The following is a 21,890-nucleotide window of genomic DNA, read 5'->3' as shown; positions in this document are numbered from 1 at the left end:
CCTCCGCAATTTCCAGCAAAAAGTAAAAATGTTAAGGGATGAAAAAGTAATGCAAGTTAAACCGTTAAATTTAAAATTCATAGCTTCTCATCACCAGTCACCGTTTAAAGAACTTGAATTTATTTATTCATACTTTATATCAAACCCAACCTGGGGATTACAAAGACAGATTTAATGGGCGGCGGATTTTTTAAAATTCGTGCTGGTGAAAAATTGCTCTTCGTTTAAATTCAAGCAAAATACTAGCAGTTATAGATTAGTGGTTGAAGCTCGGCCTCTCATTCGAGAGGTCTAAAGTTCGAATCCCTATTATAGAGCCCTAAAATTATGAACTAACTGTTACTTGTGACTTACTGAAAAATATAGTTGTAAATTCTAAGCTATGTAAATCATAATATTACGCAGATAGTTACTTTTTTAATAAAAACTTATATCTGTATAATACCTGTATAATATTATATTCCGAAAATTAGTAATGCATATCTACCAAATAAAAATGTTTTTACGTATCTATTCAACTGTAACATAAAACCATTTCAGTTTCAAAAACACTAGGGAAGTATAATGGGACGTTGAGGGGTCATACCGTGCAGGGAATGTGAGTACCCTTACAATGGGGGTTAAGAGTGTCCGGAGCGATGGTCTTGATACCACACGCACGACATCAAGGTGAACATTGTTGAGAAAATATTGTGAAAATTGTGCTGCGAGATCTTTTGTATCGTCTTATATCGTTTAAAAACATTTTTTGACTTCGGAAGTTTCTTCTGTTATTATAAAAATAGAATTTTATTTTTTACGCTTTCCATTATTAACTTTGAATAGATTTTCGTTGTTTTCGGTATCACAGAAAATTATACGTTACAGGTATACCTGTAACATGTTCTATAGAAGAAACACGTCAATAACTGACAAGGTGACGATGAAGGCAAATAAATGGTTTGATGGTTTGGTCATATATTTACGTATTACAGTGTGACAAACTCTCTTAAGAATAAGGGTTCTACTATCTTTATCACCTTTTGTATTATAAGATTTGTGGAATAACATAAATAAGGCCAAGCGCGAGTCCGACTCTTACGCGACAGGTTTCCGTACAACTCAGTTTTCATTTATTCTTTTGTTTTTACTATTTGTTTTTATAGCGGCCTCCGTTATGGATACTCTCTCTCAAAATTTCTAGTGTCTATATATTACGGTTCAAGAGATAGAGCCCTGTCACGGACCGACACCGGCGGCTTAGTAATAGGGTTCCAATTTTACCCTTTGGGTACGGAACCTTAATAAAAGACAAACATGACAAACAACGTATTTGGGACCCTACCCTAATTCCTTGCACGGCACGTGATTTGTAAACAAAGGGTGGTTCGCCGATGCATTAACAGAACTATGGGTTAAGGTCAAAAGAAAAAATGTGAGTCATTCCAAAACTTCCCTCCGAAATGAAAAGTAATCATTGTCACTAAAATAAACAACAAACCCCGTTAATAAAAGATGTAGACGTATACAATTACATAGGGGAGTTAATGTAAGTGATGACTAAGAAAAATAAGTTAATTACGCGGAGCACAGAAAATTGTAAGATATAATTACTATAAAAACATTTTCTATATAAGTTTCTTATGTATTACGTATAGCAGAACCTAAGTAGCATGCAGTTTACATGATGATTGATTGGCAATTACCGCCCATGGTTAACCGTAATCAATTCCGGAAAGGATTGATAGACCGTTTGACGGAGCGGTCATCATACCGGTCTGACGCGCAGAGGGTCCCGGGTTCGATCCCCGGCCAGACAGAAATCTAAATGAGAATTTAGGTTTCTGTTTCTGGGTCTGGGTGTTTGTGTATTTGTCTCTGTGTGTGTCCATGGCACCCACGATAAAGGGAATCCTAGTGTGGGTCTGTGAGTGTAGAAAGCGTTTACTTTGAGGATCGAGTTAGAATGGCTTATATAAGGGTCTTTTTCATATAACATCCAAAGCAGACCACAGAAGCGTTTGCCGCTTTATATTACTGTAAGAAATTGCTGTAGCAGTGGTCCCTATGGAGTCGAACTACAAATAATTCTGCCACTTTATTATCCTACTAGCTGACCCGGCAAACTTTGTACCGCCTCAAAATCGATTTATCAAATATATTTCATATAAAATATAGCCTATGTTACTCGTGGATAATGTAGCTTTCGAATGGTGAAAGAATTTTTAAAATCGGTCCAGTAGTTTTTGAGCCTATTCATTACAACCAAACAAACAAACAAAATTTTCCTCTTTATAATATTAGTGTAGAAAAACGCAATAATAAAACTGAATGAATCTCACGTGGACTAAGACGCAACACTATACCGATTTCTTAACTGAGCTAGCTTTGTATTCTCGCGTTTCAAGTCGGTAATTACAAACGTAACTATACTGCCATTATTCTACGTAATCAAGTTGACCTACGTCATTTAGGTTCCACACTTCGTTACTTCGAACAAAGCGACAGTAATACAATACGAACAAAAGTAGGGGTCATGAGGAAGATGTGCCCTTGTGATTCATCTAGACAAGGAATTGTGCCTCCAACAAACTGTACATTATTAACCCTTTACATTATTAACGTCCCAATGGATCAAGTTGAAGTTTTAAAGGTGGTATTATTCGACCGGGAAAGTTTTATTTTCGTAAAATAGGAGTAGCAGACAAGCATACAGTCCACCTGATGGCACGCGGCCGCTGCTGCTCATGCACTTCTGTAATCAACCCTAGATAGGATAAGATATTCCTACCTGAGGTCGGCAACATATGCGCCACTATCCCTGAGGACTAAGCTGGAACGCCTCGTAAAAGTATATCTACCTTACCACACCCTTTAAACCAGAACACAGCAGCGCTTAACACTACTGTTAATAGGCAGAAATAGGTGTGGCAGTCCCGCCGATGACTATCACCTTACATATTTCTAGAAATAGGCTACTCTGCGTTCCGATGGAAGGCTGTGGATGCCGACAGATGTATATATGAGGAACCATTTTACGGAAAAGCAATGAATCAGTGATCGGCTTCAGGTCAGAAATATATGGAGTTGGCCACAATTGCCCAGGCAGTGGTAGCCTAGTGGTTAAGAAACTCGGCCTCTCGATCGAGGGGTCCGAGGTTCAAATCCCAGGCACCTCTCATTTTTCAAAGTTATGTGCGTATTAGAAATTAATTATCACTTGCTAAACGGTGAAGGACAACATCGTGAGGAAACCTGCATACCTGAGAGATTTATAAAAAAAAATCTCAAAGGTATGTGAAGTCTACCAATACGCACTTGGCCAGCACGGTGGACTATGGGAGGTGACTCGTGGTAAGTAGTGGGACGTTAATGGGTTGATGATGATGCCCAGCGGTAGTGATCAGTAACCGTCAACTGGACTGCAAACTTCAATCTTAGAAAAAAATCAGTAGTAACAGACATAGGTTTAGGGCGTTAAGGCCAATGTCCGCAACGTTTTTCAAATAAATTATAGTTATTGCAAAGATGACGCTGAAATCGTATAACGTAGAAAATACACATAATGCTTATATTTTAATTTAAGTGTTCCATTCTTTAAACTTTTTGTAGTATTTACTTATTATTTTCAAACTGTACCATTATGAATGTTAAAATCTTTTTAATTTTATTTCATTGTACATACTGTACCTACTACCTAAAAATCCAAATCCTTCGTGAAATTGTCCCTCGCCTGCGGGCTGAGATTTATTTTAAAAGGCTAATGGTAAAATAAATAAGGAGATTGAAATCCATTTTCCCGTCGGGTGCCATTTTCACGCCACTAACACCATTTTTCTATTTTTGTTTGTACTCGTTACATAAAAGTGGAAAAGGAAAACTAATATTTTTATTGAATCTCTCTGTAATTTCACATTTTATGTTTTTATGTTTTCCAGTTGGTAAATAAGATATTGTTGTAGTATTCAGTAGAGATTCTTTTATACAAGTAGATATATGATATAGCTGTACGTTTATGACGTCACTATTCAAAATATCGAACCTAAAAGTTCTTTTTTAAATATTTTTCAAGTTTCCATTGAAGTCATAATCCAGATAAAACAGCTGCTGATTATGGATTTAACAGCAACCTCAACATTTCTCGATTTAATTTCTAAGCGACTGTGATAATTTACTTAGATACCAATTGTTCTATTTTTCAAAAAATATTTTGTTTGTTTTCTAGTAACATTTCTAGTACAATTTTCAAGTATATTAAAAAGAAAAATTGTGTAATATTTCTGTACAACCTGTTTAACTATTATGCAATACTTACGTTAGTTTACTTAGTCAAAACTTGCGACATAACACGATATCTCACTGCAGTAGTTGATATCGATAGCTTACATTGCTTTTAGTTAGATTCACCGAGCCTGTATTTCGAAAATGTAGTGCCAGATGCATTGTCTATGTAACCTTGACTCAATTATGTAGGAACGTAGTCTCAAATGAGGATGTAACTAATAAACTAGATGTGTTTATCAAACGCTGTGCTCTGGACTATATAATTGAGATATATTCCTGATATAGTTGAGGATTAGCGTGCTATAATGTTACGTAACTATACCCATATGGAATGAAGGTTCCAGGTTCGGTACAAGGTTGGGTAGTTCGGTAGGACTATTCTGGGTCCAACTATTTGTGCATACCTTTGTCTTTTTTAGTATTCAGCACATCAAAAATAATTGAAATAAATGTTGGTTTAGTACATAGTTCTGAAGTCGGCGCTCAATATACCAATTTCGTTGGATAACGGCGTAAACAGCGTGTCCAATATGAGCGCGGACTTCAGAAATTATTTTTTCCAACAAACAGAAATCATTACAATCAGTTCATAAACGACGAAGATATCCGCGAACAAACATAAAAAACATACATACTCGAATTGAGAAACCTCCTCCTTTTTGAAGTTGGTTAAAAAGATCGAAAATTATGAGTTACAAGCGTTTAATATTATATTATGTATCTTCATATTAATTTATTAGTAAGTACCTATACTCGTATACGAAGCATATTGGTAATTCTGTATGGTATAGGTATACCTAATATATTTTACTTACATAAAGCTTACAATAAATAAAAAATTGCTATATTTTCCTTCGTAACCTACTTATGAAATACAACATTTCAATGTCAAACGTTGATAAACATGATAGTATTATAATTCAGTCATTCTGTGGGAGTTGTTTACGAAAATAACCGCGCAAAAGTATAGACGTTGTTTGTGCTCAAAGAGAAGTGAAAAACACGGCTTTGGGACAAATAAAGAGGGTTAATGAAACAAGTGGTGCCCAAATTTAATAAGATTTCCGCGCTTTGTTTGTTATTTTCGTTTCGTTTGTGAATGGGCGTAAAAGATGCTTTTAATAGCCGAAATTGCAGTAACTTAACATCAGAGTATCCGATGTTAAGTTTGCAGGTGGTTCGACTCCGGAAGCTTCATCACCACACCTATTTCTACTTTATAACGGTGTTGAGTATTGTTGTATTATACGAAATGTTCTAACTTAGTCCTTAAAGGCATCTCTGGCCGCCCGTAGATAGGACTTCAATTCTATCTGTTGTTAATTACAGATGGCAATGGGCAGCAGTGGCTACTTACTCGTACCATCAGTGGATTGCATGCTTGTATTCTGTTCCCGTAAAAATCCCTTTTTTAAAAACTATTTTTCCTTTCTGTGTTATACATATAGACTCTAATAATAAGGTATGGATTTTTAATTAAAACAGCAAGAATTTTCAAATTACAGATAGACATTTTAATTCTGTTTGTATAGATGTAGGTACCAAATAAAAGTTGAACCCGAGCCAAAACTACACACAAATATACAAAGATCCACAGAAAAGCAAAGAACTTTTATGGAGTTGCCCATAATGTACCGACTACAATAGAATGATTTATTATATTTTCGTTCTTCTATCGAAAAATCTTCTAGCACAATAAACATATCGTTAAAATACGTACCAATAAAGATAATATTAAGTTTTGTACAGAATACAATGATGATAGTTTTCAACAGTTAAGAGATAATGGTTAGAAAATCAATAGCGACATAGTTTTCACAAACTCGCAAAGTTAATAATGAAACAGTTAAATATTTCAGAATGATAACAGTTTTTAACACCTAAACACCTAAGAACATAAATACCTAAGTAGCGACAAAGTATACAGGAACTCGCAAAAAAAAAGCAGTGATAGCCTAGTGGTTAAGAAACTGGGCCTCTCGATCGAGGGGTCCGAGGTTCAAATCCCAGGCACGCACCTCTCATTTTTCAAAGTTATGTGCGTATTAGAATTTAATTATCACTTGCTAAACGGTGAAGGAAAACATCGTGAGGAAACCTGCATACCTGAGAGATTTATAAAAAACAAAGAAAAATCTCAAAGATATGTGAAGTCTACCAATACTCACTTGGCCAGCGCGGTGGACTATGGCCTAATCCTTCTCATTCTGAGAGGAGACCCGTGCCCAGCAGTGGGACAGTAATGGGTTGTTGATGATGATGATATAGGTAGACTGTGTGTGTATGGACGTAATGAAGGACGCATGACACGGAAACCTAGTATGGAGATTTGTATGCAAGAAGCATGCAAATTAAGTAGTGATAGCCTAGTGATTTGAAATTCCGTCTCTCAATCTAGGCTATCACGGTTCGAATCCCAGACATTTCGGATAAAATAATATTAATTGAAGGGATAAAGAAATATTCCTTAGGATATCATAAAATGTAATAATGTATTGGTACAAAAAATATCATAACATTATTTTTAAAAATTTCTTAACAATTCGAATAATGGTATTAAAATATTTTGAATATTTTAATTTCATTATTGATAACTGTTTCTTGTGAAATATATTCAAGCATAAAACACTTTTCGCTAAAACTTAACTTAAGTAGCATAATAGTGCCCCTCTGAGGCGCGAATGTAACCTTGTGCCTAGAGAATACGCCTGTAAAGAGTCTCCTTCGCTCTAAGAATAAATTGCAGGATTACCGTGAGTGAGGATTGTTCAATTTATATTCTTATGCGTGAAGCGAATGCATTATGTGCCAGTACCGTTTATTTTAATTTCTGATATCATTCCCACGTGTCATGTAGAATACAAGGTTCAAGTGGACTCCAGTGATGATTTCGGAATGCTACGGATGCTACGGCTACGAGCGGGCTACGTTAACGTTACGTAACGTGCACTCCGCAGATTTTGTAATAGCATAGTGTGCTGTGCTATTCACAAAATAATTAGAACTACCTTACCTTGTTCATTCCATTCCCCATCTTTGCAGTTGTCACTTACGCCTAATTAATCAACAAGATTATTGTCAACTATTTAATAATACGCGATAATAAATAACACTGAACTTTTAACATGTTTTACAAAATAATCGTCATTTTAACACGATGCCTATATTGTTTATTGATAAGGACATAGTATTCAATTACATTGAATCGTTAACTGTCAAATCGTCAACATGATCGCGTCACTATGACTACATTGTTGACGCCGGGTGCGACACGCGATTCTATCGATGACAGTATCGGCACTTTGCGTAAAAATATGGTCGAAATATTTTGGAGTGGCACGGACGAGCGGGATCGTAACGTGGATGAGTTTGTTTTTTGTTTTGCACGCGGTTTTATGTTATCGATCGTTCGGAGCGACTCGTGGAGTGCGGGAAAACCAGCTGTTACCCGCGCGGTACAGCGACACGCGTGTTCTCTGAGGCCGCGGCGCGCCACTGCCGTCTGCCGTCCCGTGCCGGCGTCACTGCGTCTATAAACCTTCTGATTCTGAGGCACGGAATGAACAGTGAGCTATATCGATATTTGTTACTTTCACCCTGACTTATTGCTTGATACGACCGAGCCAGGACAACAATTTGTAACACGTGTAGTGTCGTACGCGCTCCATTAACGAATCAGTATTAGACCCGCGTTAGAAGTATTTTTCTTCAATTGATTCATTTATTTCGTTTAGTTCGATTGCCCCCGCTTTTCCTATTTTATACAAACTCTAAAATAATTCATGTATAAAAATATAATATAACGTAGGTATAAATTTTATGGACTGGGTCGATTAAACTTAATTTTTTTATACGAACAAAATTTTTTTCACGCCTAAAACAAATAAGCGGTATCATTTTTATTTTATAATTAATATTATTGCTAAAAATTATATGTAATGACAAAAAAATTACGATACATCGATATATTAATTCACTGCACTATAGTGGGAGGGCCAATTTTATATGCAATGTGCCCTCACGATTAAAATGTTTTTTTTTATTTTTTATTTCGGAGTATATTATAATTGTTTACGTTAATATTGTTTTTAATTAATTTATAGTATCTTTATTATTTTTTAGTATTTTACGTAATTTCGAGCAACTGAACGGGTATCTAAAAGAATTAGAGTAAAAGATTCTGAGTTCCTAATTCCGTTATTATCGTGTTGCACCTTTTCGTAAGTCCGAAGACTACGAAGAGTTTACATTCAGGTCGAAAAAGGGTGCATTGCATATTCCCGTTGAATTTGTCAATTATACATATAGCAAAATGCTTAAGATGTTTAGTAAGTTGTCTCTTCCCACTGGCCACTTAACATCAGGACGTACCGGTTAAGTTAATCAAAGATACATTGATTAGGTTCTCAAGTAACGGTTAAAGTGAAAGTTTTTGTGTGTCGAAATCGAGTCTATATTGTTCTAAGGTACTTAAATAAATAAAACGAAAGAAGACAAAAAATAATTTTATTTTTAATAATCATCTATATAAATAACGTTTTGTCTAATTATAAGTACATACGTCTATGCAATTTTGTTAACTTTGATCAATGATTAAAAATTATGGAATGTCTTTAATACTTCACATGTGACTAGATTACAATGTAAATCGCTTTTATAGACTAATTTTGTTTTATCAAAATGTATTCGTACAAAATTTTGGTATATTAAAATGTTGTTACATTTCAATATATCAAAAACGATTAGCGATCTACTTGTAACTGATATTTAAGCGTAGTTTCAGATGTTATGCATCAAAAAATAATTTGATTTGTCTAATTATTTACAGTTAAGAAATATGTTTTTGTCTTTAAATAAGTTATAATACGCTTTAAGTACTCATTTCACTGAAATAAAATATTTCATAGCAAAACATTACGTTTCGTCTTTTTATTTTGATTAAAAGATAATAAATACATATTTAGATTAGAGCCTTTATCTTGTCACGCGAGTTATATCCACGTGCGTGTATCAAACGCCAGCGTGATATTAACTCTCTGCGGGTTGCAACATGCGTGCGTGTGACATGCATGAGACGAAACGTATCTATGAAACGATAGGATAACATTTCTACGTTAACGATATATCCGCATGACAGGAAAAAGGTATTTAAAGTAGGACGCGAAGAATAAAACAATAAAAATAATAGTTTTTGAAAGTCGTTATTCAGTATGTTGTTTAGTATCCACTTTGTGACGCGGTCGTGCCACGAGCGTCAAACCAGCAGTGATGAGCATTGCCCCTACCCACCACCGCCATGATGCGTCCTCTTCGAAAACAGCTAAACCGATAATACCCTGTTTCAAAAATAACTTTTATTGTATGATTTTTTTTTATATTTAGGAAGCAAACAAGATTGCAGTCAAACTGATTGCAAGTGGTGACTGCCATTCCATCACATTAGTAACCAGCTATATATGGCAGGGGTTCTACCTGTAACCAGAAGTGTTGCCACTTCTGAGAACTAATATGATTGTAAGCAAGCCATACTCCTTCACCGAATCTCAAATGGGGACATTTAAATATTGCCAGTAAGAAGAATTTTAACAAGTTTTAAAGCCCCACCCTTTGTAAGCAAAATTCGACAAGCTATTCCCTCAGCTCTATAATTATTTTTACATAAACACTGGAATTAAAACAGTCCTTTTCAGTTTATGTAAAACTTGAATGACTCTAGAACAACTGCATATTAAAAATAATTTTGGTGATAGTATGAACCAAATTGGATCAATCTTCTAATAAAAATTACATGTCCATTGGCTTAATACAAATAATATGGATTTTTGCACAATAATAGAAAAGTATTTACAGGTGCACAAACAAAGAACCTTGGTAGAGTACATACAGACAATACATATGTGGATGCAGCAGATATTACTGTAGGTTTAACAGAGTTGGTTGCTGCGTCCAACGAACGAAGATAGTGTCTGCAGCCCCAGGTGTTAGCCAGCACCATGAGAATTAGGAGCACACCTGAGATTAGGTAGCTGGTGCCCTGGAAATGACATTAATAGTAATGAACTATACACAACGCACTAAAAACAAAAGTAGTATATATCAAATTTTAATGATATAGGAATGTGTTACAGATGTCCAAGGGAGTCAGTTCCATTTACATATTTAATTGGTAATTGATAATTCAAGGTGGTAGAAACATCTGAAGTTCAACTCCGGCGACACCACCGAACACCCATTTCTGCCTAATAACGGTGTTAAGCGCTGCAGTGTTCTGGTTTAAAGGGTGTGGTAAGTCAGACATACATTTCAGTGCATTCCAGCTTAGTCTTTGTGGTAGCGGCGTGTCTGTGGCCGACCTCAAGTGGGAATCTCGCCGTGTCTGGGGTAAATTGCAGATGTCCTTGGGCAGTAGAACCTTCTTAATAGCAGGTGGAATGTATGTTCATCTACTACTTCTATATCATAAATATAAAAATGAATTACTTATTTCAATTTTCAAGTGCACTTACTAAAAAAGCAGGAGGAGCTCCAGATAATTTTCCTAAGCAACTTCCAATGGAGGCCCATAAACCTGCTAAAAATGCCTCTTGCAGCATTTTGATTTAACTTAAGCAAGTTTCTATTTAGTAGAATCGAAATAGAACACACAAACTGTGCAGTTGTGAGTATATAAATAAATCTTTAACTGTTAAGTGTTATTAGTGAAACTTAAGTAAACTTTTAAAAAGTTTTAAAACATTTCTAATGTTTATTTACATTTGTACATGTCACTGTCAATCTGGCAGCTGAGTGCCCCACCACTTTTTTTTACATAAAATAAGTAAAGTTTAAATATTCAGAAATCAAATATGAACTTTAGGAATATTCTTAAAATGATTTATTAAAACATTTTCTATTATTTATACGAACATTTTGCTGCTATGAAAATGGTATTTAGTTTGAATTGGATTTTGGATATATTTATCTTTGTCAATGAATCTATCTTAGTCAATAAAGAATCAAATATTTAGTTCAACATTATTGTCAATGTCAAATAGGAATTGTCAAATGAAAAAGTATAAAAAGTGACGAAACGAAAATCAACACTTGTAACGTATAAAAAGTCTGGGACTTCTGGAGTATTCTTTGGCTCACTTAGTTTGATTCGTCTTAAATACATTAACACACGCTGCGTTCGTTCGCCGAAATTTTATCATAATAAAACTAGTTTTATAACTATCTGTGATCTGTGATTCAGTTTTAGTTCTGATTTTGTGAAGATTTCATTGTAATATTCGTACAATATCCACGCTGTAGAAGTTGGTTACATATATACTGACAGCAATTATTCCGTCAGATATAAATACCTGTGTCATTTTCATACAAAATGCTTACTATCGGCAAAGGGGATAACGTTTTGATTATTTGCAATAAAAACGAACAGGAATCCCTGAAGAGTTTATGTACGGACGTGCAGAAATTAACTAATGGATCTATTATTTTAGAAGAATCTGAAAAAATTACTTCCTGTAAGTATTTCTGTGATTAAACAATCTCTAATAAGTTATAATGTAAGGTCAAGTATGGTGATATGAGTGCTATAGTAAAGTAGTATAATCATACAGTTTCAACGTAATAGCAGGTCAGTTCGGTAGATTGAAACAAAATGGCTAATTAGCGTGTTATTTAATTACTTTGGTTCTACCCCTGCACCTGCACTGCAATAGTGTCCTAACTTACCTTATTTGGTTTCTGTGTTAGACTGTTGAAAATTCCTATAATTTACTTTAATGTTTTTTTAGTTGTACATTGCTGATAATGCCCCAATTTCCATTTTTATTTGAATCTGCAATGTTTTCTGTTTTAGCCTCACATCCCGTTTCATCATTTGATGTGGTGATCACAAACCCACAGCCTCCACACAGTGTGGAGCACACAGATAACTTACTAGCACTCATTGTCAAGGTATTGAAGCCCAATGGAAAACTCATTGCAAGAGATAACAAAGATATAAGTTTACCACTCAAACTGAATGGCTTTATAAATGTGCAAAAGAATAATGATGACACAATATCAGCACAAAAACCATCATTTGAGGTATGTTATTTTCATAAAACGCTAAAATGTTGTAAATACTTGTTTCCTAGTTTGAAGGGTGTGATACGGGAGACATACTTTTCCTAAGCATTCCAGCTTAGTCCTCAGGGGACGGCGTGCATCTATGGCTGACCTCAGGTAGGAATATATAATCCTATCTGGGGTTGATTACAGATGTCCATGGGTGACTTCAATAATTCTGTTAAATAAACCATTTTGTAGACTGCAATAAATATATTTATGATATTTTAAACTTTATTAGGATGTAATATTAACATAATATACATTGACAAACTTCAGGTTGGCTCTAAAGCTGTTCTAAAGTTGAGTGACAAGGCCAAATTATGGACAATTGACAATAATGATGAAGATCCATGGTACAGTAAGGACGATGGTGAGCTCATCGAACAAGACCTGTTGATTGACCAGGATGATCTGACGAAACCAGACAAGCAGTCTCTCAGAGGTAAGTTAAATACACCCTGACACTACAATTATTACAATTAAGTAATGAAGTGCAAAATAATCATCAAAGTGACTTATGTTCTAAAAACACTTAAAGCTTTTTAAAGTCGGTCAATGACTGGCAAACAATGATGTAAAATGAAGTGACTTGAAGTATAAAAAAGCACTTTTTAAAGTGATAGACTATCCAGTGCAAGATGGACTCTAGTGTAATTGGAAGTAGTGGTAATATCAGATTACCAGATATTGGATAGTGGTAATAGCAGGAATTTAAATCAACAATGACAGCAATGATGCAAGTTATGAATGAATACATGTACTTATGTCATTGCAATTGCAAAGGTGTGAAATAGTGTAAATAATGCTAGATACTAGAGTTTTCTATCATATGTATGAACTATGAAGTAAAGCTTAAGTTAAAATTGATATAAAGTTGTTGCATTAAATTTATTAATCAGAAGAAAACTGACCTATAATACAAATTATACCAAAATATAATATATCATATACCAAATAAAAACTTGACCTAAATCATGTTTATTATGATTACTATTTTCAAAATGTCAATATTTATTTTTATCACAACTGATGATAGATAACAAAGTCGGTTGAGGTTTTGTGTTTCGAGTGCTGAGGTTTTGCGTTCCGAGCAGTCATACTGAATGAAGGTCAATGTTCCGTTTCACTTTATTGCTCATTCTGTTGCGGTTGGGAAGTGATCTCAGTTGAATATTCAATAGTTGTTTATTTAAACTGTTGAATCATTAAAATAGTCAATGAAACAAACTTCAAGAATATTAAATTTAATGAGTATGTAGAAAGTCTTGAATTGCTATATATGATATCATCTTTTTAACTATGAAGAATTAACTTGTTCTTCTGTTCAAGATCCTATAATAAGTAACTCCTGCTGAATTTATAAATCATCATTAAATTATTTTCATTGTCTCAATAATTTGCAATATTATATACTTTTCATAAACAGTGTGATACCCTACCCTTAACATATAATTATTGTAGTCTTTTTTTATTACTTTAAAATAGAGAAAAATATTCTGTTAACCTGATATTAAGTGAATATTGCATTGTCTAGAAATCTTGTTCAATCCCAAATAGTTTTTAAGTTCTGTCAGAAACAATGTATGCTATTTCTGAGGAGTAAGATAAATGTTATTATATGTTTTTGTGACAACTTTAACCAACACTATACATATAGAATAATCGAAGCCTATTGGAAGTTGCATTGCCATTTCTAACGTCTTATATGATCGTCAGCCACACCATTCCACCAAAAAGCAATTTTAAATTAAAATCCCTTTCATAATAAAAGGTGCAATTTGTGTATTTCAGTGTGTGCCACGACTGGCAAACGCAAGGCCTGTGCGGACTGTAGCTGTGGCCTAGCCGAAGAGCTTAGAGGCGAAACGAAGGAAACTCCCAAGTCTTCCTGTGGCAGTGTATGTATTAATTTGTTGTTTCTTTAACTGTATGACAGTGTTAATAAAAACTTAGGGATAGAATGTTAATAAGTGGTAATGACTACTTAACATATGAGCTACATGCTCGTTTATTACTGTACTGTATTTTTTCTACTCTACTGTATTATTATAAAAAATAGTATAGAATTGTTAATGTCCAACTATTGAGCTTTATCCCATTGGCGGGCTAAGGAAGGGAGCGGCAGGGGCGGTCCGCCCCAGGCTGCCCCAGGTGCTGAGCCCCACCTAGTCTTTTTTATAATATAGGAGTAGCAGACGAGCATGCAGCAGTCGCAAGTCGCAATAGCAGAATCAACCCCAGATAGAATTAGATATTCCTACCTAAGGTCGGTCACAGATGCGCCGCTACCCCTGAGGACTAAGCTGGAACGCCTCGTTAAAAGTATGTCTCCCTTACCACACCCTTCAAACCAGAACACAGCAGCCCTTTGCATTGCTGATATAAGGCAGAAATAGGTGTGGCGGTGGTGCCGCCGGAGTCGAACCACAAAGGGTTCTACCACCTTCAAAAGTTCATACTTCACTTCCCTTGTAGACGTTTGTAAAGCTATTTCGCCCTGGGCCTCCGAAGAGCCTACCCGCCAGCGTCCTCAAGTATTTTGTAATAATGACATTTTTTTTCTTTCCAGTGCTACTTGGGCGACGCGTTCCGTTGTGCGACCTGCCCGTACCTCGGCATGCCGGCGTTCAAACCCGGCGAGACTGTCAAGTTGGATCTAGACTCAGATATATAGATTAGATAATTATAAATTACATACCAGTTACTGTTAGTATTACAATTGTTGTTATTTATAATTTAGACGGGCTGTAACTCACACGGTTCATTACTATTACTATTGTTCACACTTGACAATGACAAGTGCAAATACATACTGCTCGTAGTACATATTAATACTCGAAAAAATGCTTTCAAATCAGGCGTTTTTGCCTCGCTTTCTACTTAATCCAAAATTGCGAGAGTGCCATCTAGCGGAATTTACACGAATTTCAATGTAGTATTGATTAATTTATCCGTTTTTAAAGTGTTTTTATACATAAGTCGGATATTTTTTTGCGCTTAGCTCAATGTTATTCTAAAGGTTAATAACATTCAGCTTTACTACCAGTGTAGTGTAGCTAAGGACATTAATGCGACGACAAGGTTTAAATTCTGGTAGATACATCGTTATGTATTGATTTTATGTGAGACTCTTTTGGGCGGTAATCAACCGCATCTTAGCGTAAATTTGTGTGAAAATAGTCTATGTCAAAATTCATGATTTATGTATGATTGTCCTAAGAAATTAAGTCGAAATTCTTGATGTGTATGTAATTTTCTTACGAAATTGTCCATGTGAGGTCTTTAATATTTGTGTAAAAGCGCCGTCAAGATATGGTCAACATTTCCTAACTTAGCCTATATAGACAAAAATTTCAAAAAAATATTATTCCTTTGATATTATGAAAATATGTGTATTGGACACAGAATGTAATGTCATTTAAGTTTTTTGGCAATGTATTTTTACAATTTTATCATTCTATTAACCAATAGAAGAAATGTTTTATGATTATTTGAGTAGCCATGATGGCATATACTACATATTTAAGTTATTCTTTGCGTTTTCTACATAATATTCTGTATTTCTTTTGATGTATTTGTTCAAAAAGTGTTGTGTTGTGTTATTTTGATTTTCTTTTTCTATGTATATTTTTGGTACATTGTGAAAATAGTAAATGAAAGGGGATTTCAAATTAAACACTTTTATAGCAAATATTCAATTATACATATTTTCTCTTTCCTTTTTACAAACAGTTAACTTAGTTTTAACATATCTCGGTCTATAACATTTTTCATTTACATTATTCTGAAATATTTTTTTCATTCCGCTATACAATAAAATATACATATATATTTGCCATATTTGTTATATATTTATATAACAATTTTATAATTATTTATCTATTAATTAAATGACACAACATTTTCCATTCTACATTTTGCTACATATTGAAAACCGTGTTCATATACTATTTTATTTTATATAACATGGTTTAGAGAAACAGAACAGTTCTCAATATGTCGTCAAATTGTTTGTGGTAAGATGTAATAATATCAAATATTGTTTTCGAGGCCGCGCCTCGAAATTGGTCGACATCTTACCAAAAACACCGATAACCTACAGATATCTAAAGTCTGTTAAGGATGGCACAATCATTTGTGTCAAAATATGTCGTTACGAGTCAGCTATTGGGCCCCGATCTCACTGGGACGTCATGGCTACGTTGCCAGCGATAGTATAAAAAAAATCTTCCCTGGCGACGGTTTGGCAACGTCGCCAATTTGGTAGATACACCGCTGGCAACGTAGCCAAATCGTCCCTATGAGATAGGGGCCTTATAAAATAATATTACGGACTATGGAACCATTACTGGCCGTACCTAACATTGGCAACATCAAACAATATTATCTTGTAACGTTCGTCGTTTAACGCGATTTAATGTAATTAAACCTACATGTCAGTCACGCAGAATACTTGAAATACACCCACCATACGCTCTGCCAATATTCCCGTGTAATGATTAAAAAATTACAAATATGTAGGCAAACAGCGTCTGTTCACGACGGTCACACACGACAATATCCATCGTAAGGGAATAGTGGAATTTAAGAGCTTGTCCAAAGGACATCTAACCTTACTGGAATACCCACTTTTCCGCCATATTGAAAAAAAATGTGATGAAATGTTGTAAATAATGTAGTTTCTGAGATATTTCACTTCTTTTGTCGTCACAGCTTTTATTTTCAAAATGGCGGACTTGTAAGTATTCCAGGACCCATACAAAAATGTTAGATGTCCTTCAATAATTACAACGTTTAGAAATACATTCAACTTTAACTGAGAACCAAGCATTTCCAGTGTCAGTGCTAGTGCAATTTCGTCATAACTTTGTAAATTGCAACGAAATTGCACCATAATTTAAATAAATTGACAATAATTGAGCAAAGCATAGTTCAAAGGTATCGAAACTGGAAATATAACAAGCATTCTAACATTAAGTATACATTTTTAATAAAATACAGTGTATTATCATATTTATCATCCTATTAGCAATAACGGTAGCCTGCAGAAATATGGAAAATTATGGTATATTTGGTACATGAAAATATATATATTTTACATTTAATTATATTGTCTGGTCGTTATACCTACTATAAATGACAACATGTCAAACATGCTCAAGGGAATGAACTAATTCTGAATGCCCATTCAGCCGTTCACTGCAGGGAACCATGCATGTACTAAATATAATTGACACACTAAATAAATAGGAAGGCGCGGAAGAACTTTGATTGTGCCGATATATCTAATGAAACGAACTTAGGGCATTTCTGCCAGAAATGTATGAGGTAACTAGGTTATGGATGTCTGTCAAATCCACTGATAGGATTGCTGCATTTTCATTGTTCGAAACATTGTATGCTTACACAATACACATATAGCTTATCTACCTCGCATATCTCTGGGAAAGCCAGCCTAAGTCGCCCTTAACAAAGTATCGTTCGGAATCGTGCTCGAACCACCCACGAACGTTATAGCACCCTTCACTGATTAAGTAATACTTTTTGAATTTGGATTTTGGGAAATAATACTTTTTGTAAAGAATTTTGTACTAAACGATTGTCCATCCTGTCTGAACCGGAGCTTTGCGAGCTCCATTACGAAATAAATGCTCCTATTTCATAATTTAAGTAATATCCTCGAAGAAACTACTATCCCACAACATTCAGTAAAGCGTCCCAGTCTTTTTAAAAGTTTATTTTCATCAAATTGAGATCTTGCTTAGACTTGTTGCGACCGGGCCGAGGCGACGCGGCCCCAGGGCCGGCCTTAAAGTTTGTGAGGTAGGCTTAGTCATGATCTAATGAAAGCGCCTTGTTAGAAAATACCGATTAATAAAATGAGATCTTTCATTACAATTACAAATAATAATATAAAGACGATAAAACTAGAATTACATACATTATACAACAAATTATTAACTTTTTACAACACCGTCGTCGACGGTGCGTGCGTAATCTATGATAGTCGGTTATTATAATAATTAATAACATACAATTAACAAGCACGTAACGGTTTACGGTACAATGAAACAAACTCACAAATCGAACCATTCACATCCACGTGTCGGCCGGGCGAACCCGCGGCGGCATTGCACCTTCAGTTATGGGTTTACAGTTAACAGGCTCACTGAGAAACATCAGAAAATATTACAATACAGTTAGTTACATAGATAATCCAATGTTACAGTCGGTTACTATTGTATTACGTTCATATTATGCAAAATAAATTTAGAAAAATCAAACGGAAGACAATTTACAAAACGTTCACTTAATAATATATAAAATTAATTTGATTTTGATATGGCCATGCGTTTGTCGCTATGTTGGATAACGATATATGTATATTAATCACAGACTCTACTTGTTATATCTTTCAGATTTGTTTTCTGTGTATGACTTTCGAGTATACAATAACTATACAGTTTCTTACCAATAACACACTTAATATTCTAAACATATATATTTCTTTATTCAAGCAATACTTCATACCTACTCTGTCCAATAACTACAAAATATCACAGACTGTGTGTTTATTATGTATACATCTTCTCATAGAAAAGTTATGTGTATCACACATGGACGTCAAAAACCAATAGAGATGGCATCTAATAACCATGACCATTAGACATATTTCATTTTTACAGTATATAGTATCAACAATATTTATATTAACATGAATTATTTATTTGTCAAGAATTTCCCAGTTCAGAAACGTATCGCTATTTACACAGCAAGGTTTTGTTCCGATTACATTGAATGCCCGCGTAACGTATTGTAATAAATAGGCGACGGCGCCGCGTCGATGGATATGTCTGCAGTCACAACCATAAGGAAGAATGAAACGACATGACTGCTATAATAGTCAGACAAACTTTTGTGCGTGTGGCAGGGGTGCTACTGCCGATCTCAGTATTGCTAGGGAGTCAAAACTGGCGAAGAAACGGGAAATTTTAAAGGTTCTAATTTAATCTAACATTACGCTGACCTATGTAATATGTTGAAGGTTACATTTTTTGTCAATTAACATGAGATCTAGATTTTAAGGTCGTTGTATTATTAAATCGATGTGTGGCGACTTCTCGCTACTCGTCAAGAAATGGCGCCACAGTATTCTGAATCACGCTATCGTAGTTTTCTAAACATCTTTTACATATACAAGTTTCGAACTGGAATACATCCACTCTTAGGGCATGATCACCTAGCCCGGCGGAAGATCTCCCTTTGCCAAAAATGTAAGAACTAAAAAACTCTACCTGACCAGATATACATACCTACTATAAAAAAATGTAGCCAAGCCGTATTCGAAAACCGCCACACGCACAGACAAGTTCGTCAGACTGAGCCCCAAGAACCGGAAAACCCACATAACTAGAATCAGTCAAGACTTAAGCACATAACATTCCATTCCTATCTACTACCTAACATTCATTGTACCTTTAACTTTTGTCTAAAAGATGCGGCCATCTGTCAAGGTGACTGGCTTTAAATCTCATTAGTTATCACAATATCTAACCTAGTATAAGATCTGGTAGAAATTTACGCGTATTTTGTGCTCTTATGACAATTTACAGCTCTGTAGCCTGCAGGCCTCACAAACATCGTCTTAGGTGAACGATTGCGAAGTGAAAATGTATCAAATTATATTTATATCTATCGGTTAATATACGAAGTCGCAATTTTTTTCCGAAGAGACAACGGTTGAAATTATTTACAACTTCAACAAAATTAAAGAATATATTTGCATAATTTTATAACAAACTATTATAACAATACCTATAGCATATTATAATTTAGTAATTTATATTTTAATCTAATTATCGTTCATAAAAATGGTATATATTTGGTTTCCATTTCAAGTTACGGAATATTTCAAATTAATTTAGCTTGAATATTGGGTATACCTATCTTATTGTTATTTCTTTACAAGGTTTTTGGAATATGAAATCTTGGAAACACGATGTTTACCGACATAGCTAGAATCTGCAAGCAAAATATACGTTGAGGGTTATATTGTTTAATACTATAACCCCTCGCTCACCTAAGACAATGTGTAAGCTTAATATCGAGTTATTTACATACTGGTATATTTCAGTTACGCCAGAATTAAACACGTATACAAAGAATAGCTTTTGCATTATTTTTTGCAATCAATATACCACTTTGCGGTGAAGTTTATAGTATTGTATAAGGTGATTATTGAGGAAGATATTGAATTCACTTTGGCTTTTAGTTTAAATATACACTGCAATCATGTGAGAAAGGATGTAGCGAATTATTGATACAAGTTATAATTTTGACCTCACGATAACGGCATTGCTTACAAAATGATATTACACATAGCGATCTGAGACATCGATTTGTACTGAACGAAGCTGGCAATATACACTTTAAATAAATGTTAATAATAAAGGAAATAACAAGTAGTTTCACGAAACATTTTCCTTGTATATTTAAAGTGCCAAGTGGAGATAAATCTTAACAATACAACATTTATTAAACTTTAATTACAATATAGAGATTTATCTTTTACGTACATTTGATGCAGTTTAACCACTTGATACTTGCCAGCTGCGTGCACCTACGTTCATATAAACCGCTTTTTGTGACACATCTCGTTAACCATGAAGTGTAATCTGATTTAAGTTACATATTTACAATATTGTACACAAACGCGTATAGAAGCACCCGACAGTAAAAAGCACCTAGAGTTCCCGAGTAGAATATTATAAGCGTACGATTGGGTTACCGATCGCTGCGGAAAATAATTTTAATTATCATCGGTACACATAGAAACACGAGTCAACTCACTGGGCGATCTGTCTACCTAGATCAGTCGGCGCGACTGGAATCAAGCGAAACACCCTATATTACCAATAATCACTTAGAATTTAGTTTAGTGAATTAGGTTGAAATCGTAAGGTTCGTCGATCGAACTTGCATCCGTAGCGATCGATCGCTCGATGGCGTTTCAACGCTTCTTTAGCGGCGGGCGGTCGTCCTCGCCGAGGTCGGAGGCGGACCAGCGGCGTTTCCGCGCGTCCTCCTTCACGCTGAGGTTTTCTGGATGCGTCTGTGGAGGCGCGGAAGCGGGAGCGGGAGCGGGTGCGGGAGCGTGCCGGCGTGGAACCAGCGACACGCACACGTCGCCAACTTGCAGCCGCTGGACACGCAGTCCGTACCGCGCAAGCGTGTGCTCTGGCTTGCACGACGCCCAACCACGACCGTACACGAAGAACGGATGCTCTACTGTTGACTCGAGCTCCACCTGCAATTACATATATCATGCCATGTTAAAAATTATAATATCAAATGACTCAGAAATTGTTTATGATTAGTTTCGATTATCAACAAACTTTTTCACATATTGTATGAAATAGAATTGTATTTCGAAGAATGGGCGCTACAGGATGTTCGTTCCGACCAAGTTGTTTTTAGATAATAAAAGAATAAATCGAATTTGGTAGTAAAACCATTCTGTGGTTCGACCG

The 21,890-nt window shown here is 35.1% G+C and overlaps 4 protein-coding genes across 7 annotated transcripts in view; 1 reads left to right on the top strand and 3 right to left on the bottom strand.

Annotated features, from left to right (window-relative positions):
* LOC140755776 (dual specificity protein phosphatase 22) overlaps nt 1-7,970 on the bottom strand; it is a 37,101-nt gene extending 29,131 nt beyond the window's left edge. The window contains exon 1 of one of the 3 annotated variants that reach the window (XR_012103837.1): nt 7,277-7,970. Coding sequence is in view for 2 of the 3 variants with exons in the window: in XM_073091094.1 (XP_072947195.1) it covers nt 7,277-7,297 (21 nt within the window). In the remaining variant the exon portion in view is untranslated. The remainder of the gene's footprint in view (nt 1-7,276) is intronic. The other 2 variants (XM_073091094.1, XM_073091095.1) reach the window with 2 other exon arrangements.
* A 1,207-nt stretch (nt 7,971-9,177) lies between these two features.
* On the bottom strand, nt 9,178-11,046 carry LOC140756169 (uncharacterized). Its single transcript, XM_073091606.1, has 3 exons — nt 10,770-11,046; nt 10,148-10,297; nt 9,178-9,599 (listed from the first exon to the last, which is right to left on the bottom strand). The coding sequence occupies exons 1-3, from the start codon at nt 10,854-10,856 to the stop codon at nt 9,465-9,467; spliced, it is 372 nt and encodes a 123-aa protein (XP_072947707.1). The 5' UTR covers nt 10,857-11,046; the 3' UTR covers nt 9,178-9,464.
* Nucleotides 11,047-11,316: 270 nt separating this feature from the next.
* CIAPIN1 (cytokine induced apoptosis inhibitor 1) lies at nt 11,317-17,465 on the top strand. The gene is made up of 5 exons (XM_073091461.1): nt 11,317-11,768; nt 12,107-12,336; nt 12,637-12,802; nt 14,152-14,258; nt 14,930-17,465. Exons 1-5 carry the CDS (start codon nt 11,627-11,629, stop codon nt 15,032-15,034), a joined length of 750 nt encoding a protein of 249 aa, XP_072947562.1. The 5' UTR covers nt 11,317-11,626; the 3' UTR covers nt 15,035-17,465.
* Atx-1 (Ataxin 1) overlaps nt 16,025-21,890 on the bottom strand; it is a 50,489-nt gene continuing 44,623 nt past the window's right edge. For both annotated transcript variants that reach the window (XM_073091460.1, XM_073091459.1), the window contains exon 4: nt 16,025-21,667. In XM_073091460.1, coding sequence (XP_072947561.1) covers nt 21,371-21,667 — 297 coding nt within the window. In that variant the 3' untranslated portion in view covers nt 16,025-21,370. The remainder of the gene's footprint in view (nt 21,668-21,890) is intronic.

This window comes from Epargyreus clarus, unplaced genomic scaffold, assembly GCF_041222505.1.
Source record: "Epargyreus clarus isolate Ecla_fem2 unplaced genomic scaffold, WU_Ecla_fem_2.2 ptg000034l, whole genome shotgun sequence".
Lineage (NCBI taxonomy): Eukaryota > Metazoa > Arthropoda > Insecta > Lepidoptera > Hesperiidae > Epargyreus > Epargyreus clarus.
Note: the sequence above shows the minus strand (reverse complement) of the source record. Positions and strands in the feature narration are given on the sequence as shown.

What these genes read in the sequence shown, in the direction of transcription:
- LOC140756169 (XM_073091606.1), bottom strand. Translation starts at nt 10,856, where the DNA reads ATGCTGCAAGAGGCATTTTTAGCAGGTTTATGGGCCTCCATTGGAAGT. An exon ending in GAGCTCCTCCTGCTTTTTTA is followed by an intron (nt 10,298 to 10,769) that starts GTAAGTGCACTT and finishes TGTCATTTCCAG; the next exon opens with GGCACCAGCTACCTAATCTC. An exon ending in CATCCACATATGTATTGTCT is followed by an intron (nt 9,600 to 10,147) that starts GTATGTACTCTA and finishes TTTTTGAAACAG; the next exon opens with GGTATTATCGGTTTAGCTGT.
- CIAPIN1 (XM_073091461.1), top strand. Translation starts at nt 11,627, where the DNA reads ATGCTTACTATCGGCAAAGGGGATAACGTTTTGATTATTTGCAATAAA. An exon ending in CACAAAAACCATCATTTGAG is followed by an intron (nt 12,337 to 12,636) that starts GTATGTTATTTT and finishes GACAAACTTCAG; the next exon opens with GTTGGCTCTAAAGCTGTTCT. An exon ending in CCAAGTCTTCCTGTGGCAGT is followed by an intron (nt 14,259 to 14,929) that starts GTATGTATTAAT and finishes TTTTCTTTCCAG; the next exon opens with TGCTACTTGGGCGACGCGTT.